Source organism: Otolemur garnettii, unplaced genomic scaffold (assembly GCF_000181295.1).
Source record: "Otolemur garnettii isolate 467f Iridium unplaced genomic scaffold, OtoGar3 scaffold00076, whole genome shotgun sequence".
Classification (NCBI taxonomy): Eukaryota; Metazoa; Chordata; class Mammalia; order Primates; family Galagidae; genus Otolemur; species Otolemur garnettii.
In genome coordinates, this window is record NW_003852471.1 from 8317938 (window position 1) to 8320411 (window position 2474).

General features: G+C 48.9%; 1 protein-coding gene across 1 annotated transcript in view; it reads left to right on the top strand.

The window, feature by feature from the left end:
* Positions 1-1945: 1945 nt before the first annotated feature.
* Positions 1946-2474, top strand: part of GRID2 (glutamate ionotropic receptor delta type subunit 2) — a gene marked incomplete at its 3' end in the record, with an annotated part of 1213016 nt that continues 1212487 nt past the window's right edge. The window contains exon 1 of the mRNA XM_012807815.1: positions 1946-2293. Coding sequence (XP_012663269.1) covers positions 2206-2293 — 88 coding nt within the window. The remainder of the gene's footprint in view (positions 2294-2474) is intronic.

Sequence of the window (2474 nt, forward strand, 5' to 3'; positions counted from 1 at the left end):
ATATAAAAGTAGCAAGTACAGTGAGAGCATAGAAGATGGATGGGTATATCCCATTTTAAAGGACTGAAACATCACTTTGTGGCCAAAGGAACTTGAACCAGCCCTTGAGTTAGTCAAGGAGAGTGGTTGGGAGCATGAATATAAGCTTTCCAAAGAGAAATATTAAGTAACAATATGGCAACACACCATTTAGGAGAATATTCAGGAAAAAAAAAAAGGGACAGTGTGAATGTTAAAAGAGTATTTCAGAGAAGTGAGAATGTATAATTGTGTTTAGAGGAACAATAACCCAGTTCACCAGGCTAGAGAGAGGGGCTTAAGTAAGAGAATAAGAAAAGAGGTTTGCCAAACAGAGTTAAGACTCTGAGAGGTTGCTTTATAGGTTTGGCATCCACACATCCAACGTTCCCAAAGGATTCCAATTATAACTGAAACAATATTAGGCCATTTAATATCTCACCTTAAGTAGGTTGAATGTGTTAACAAATCATCAGTCTGCAATGAGGGCAGATTGATATAAATTAATCATTAGAAGAGAAGATACCACCAGGATCAGGATGTTGTATCAAGGAATAAGCTGGTAGAAAATCCTTTCACTGGAGACAGGGAGGCTGTCATTTAGGACTTCCTCAGCCCTTTCCACGGAAGAGCAACCAACTTCCTCATTCTGAATTTATCTGCATAGATTATTGAGCTACTCAATGAAATAGTTTGACCAAATGTTTCACAGGAGCATTTTTATTTGTTTTATTTAATTATTTTCTGTTTTTTTTTTTTTAAAATTTCAAGATCTCTATCCTGGTAGAGAAGAATTTCTGTCTTTAGAAAGGATTTCAAGATCCTTTCTCTATCCTGATTGCCTAAAAAATACACTAGAGACTGAAAAAAAAATCACTGTATAAAAGGTAATTAGCACGTTCTCTCCTTTTTATAACTTTATAATTGAAATCTCATTAAAAGCTTTCTAGGTCTCCGTCTCCCTAAGTGACCAGGTGTCCCTAATTTGTTTTAACCAATGTGACTAATTGCAGAGAAAGACGAGAAAAAGTCTGATACCTGTTGGAGAACAGCAAGGTTAAATAAGTGGGGTGGCTTTTTTAAGGTTGCTTTTAACCTCGTAATAGAAAAAAATGGGGGGGGGTGTCAATGTCTTTTTCCTACGGTCCTGCCTGTCTCTCTCTCAGTCCCAGGCGAAGATTCCAAGGGAAATGAGAGCACTATTTTGTTTCTCCCTTGTATTGCAGATAGGGGGAGGAGGTGGTTATTAGAGAGGAGCTCTTCCTCTCTCGGTTTCCCCCTCTCTCCGCCTGACAGCACCGCTCTCTCACGGGCTCGCTCCTTCTCCTAGGTGATCCATTTCTAGGCAACGTGGGGCTGGTGCCGAAGCTGCCAGGCTCGCTCCTCGCTTCCCGCATCCCGCAGGCGAACCGCTCCCCGAGCATCCTGCAGCCCGCGGCGGCTTCCCGGCTCCGGCCCGGCCCCGCTGCTCGCGCCCGGCGCAACTCCCCCGCCACCGCGCCCGAGCGACGCCTCCCGGGCCCGCCGCGCCGAGCTCCGCTGCCCGCCTCGGCAGAAAGGGGATTTTCTCTGCATTACTATCTGCATTACCTTGAAGTTCACTTTTCCTACCCCTCTCGGAGAGGGCTTCTTCCCCCTCCCCGCTGGAATCTGGCTGCTCCGCTTGGAATCTCCTAACCGTTCCCTTCCACTTAGATTTTGCAGCGAAGCCAAGTGATTCTCTGCGGGCCACGGGGCGGGGGCGGGGGTCTCGCGGGTGGGGGAGGGCGCGGGAGGGGGCACATCCGGCGTGGGGGGGACTTGGAAGTTGCGGCGGAGCTGGGACCGGAGACCCGCGGCCCCGCGCAGCGATGGAGATGGTCTGAGCTCCAGCCTCTCCCCCTGCCCGAGAGCCGCCGAGGCTGGATACATTTTTCAAAAGCCAAACTGCAAACAACTCTGGCGATGCCAAAATTCCCCTCCAAGTGACACGGCTTTGCGAAGGAGGTTTCCTCAAGCTGGGCGCTCTCTGTCATTCCCTCTGCCTTCCTTGGCGACGATAGAAAGGCTTCGCTCTGGCTGGAGGAATTCAGGAAAAAGGCTAAAAAGCTGCGCTAAACTCTATCGTGACCTTAAACTCTTTGGACTATTTTTTAAAATAAACATCGGAAGAACACCCATCCTCGGAGAGAATCGGTCTGGGAGGAGATGGAAGTTTTCCCCGTGCTCTTGGTTTTGTCCGTCTGGTGGTCTCGAACCTGGGACGCGGCCAATGCGGATTCGATCATTCACATCGGTAAGAAAGGGCTGGTGCTGCTCTCGGATACTTTGAACGTTTCCCTTCGCAAACGTTCCCTCTTGGCTTTCCCCTCAGCTCCCCGTGTGTGGCTGCTCCGAGGTGGCTTCAGTCCACTGCCCCTTCCCGCTACCCTCTCCCCACACTTGTTCGTTTCTGGGAGGATGTGGGTTGTCGAGCC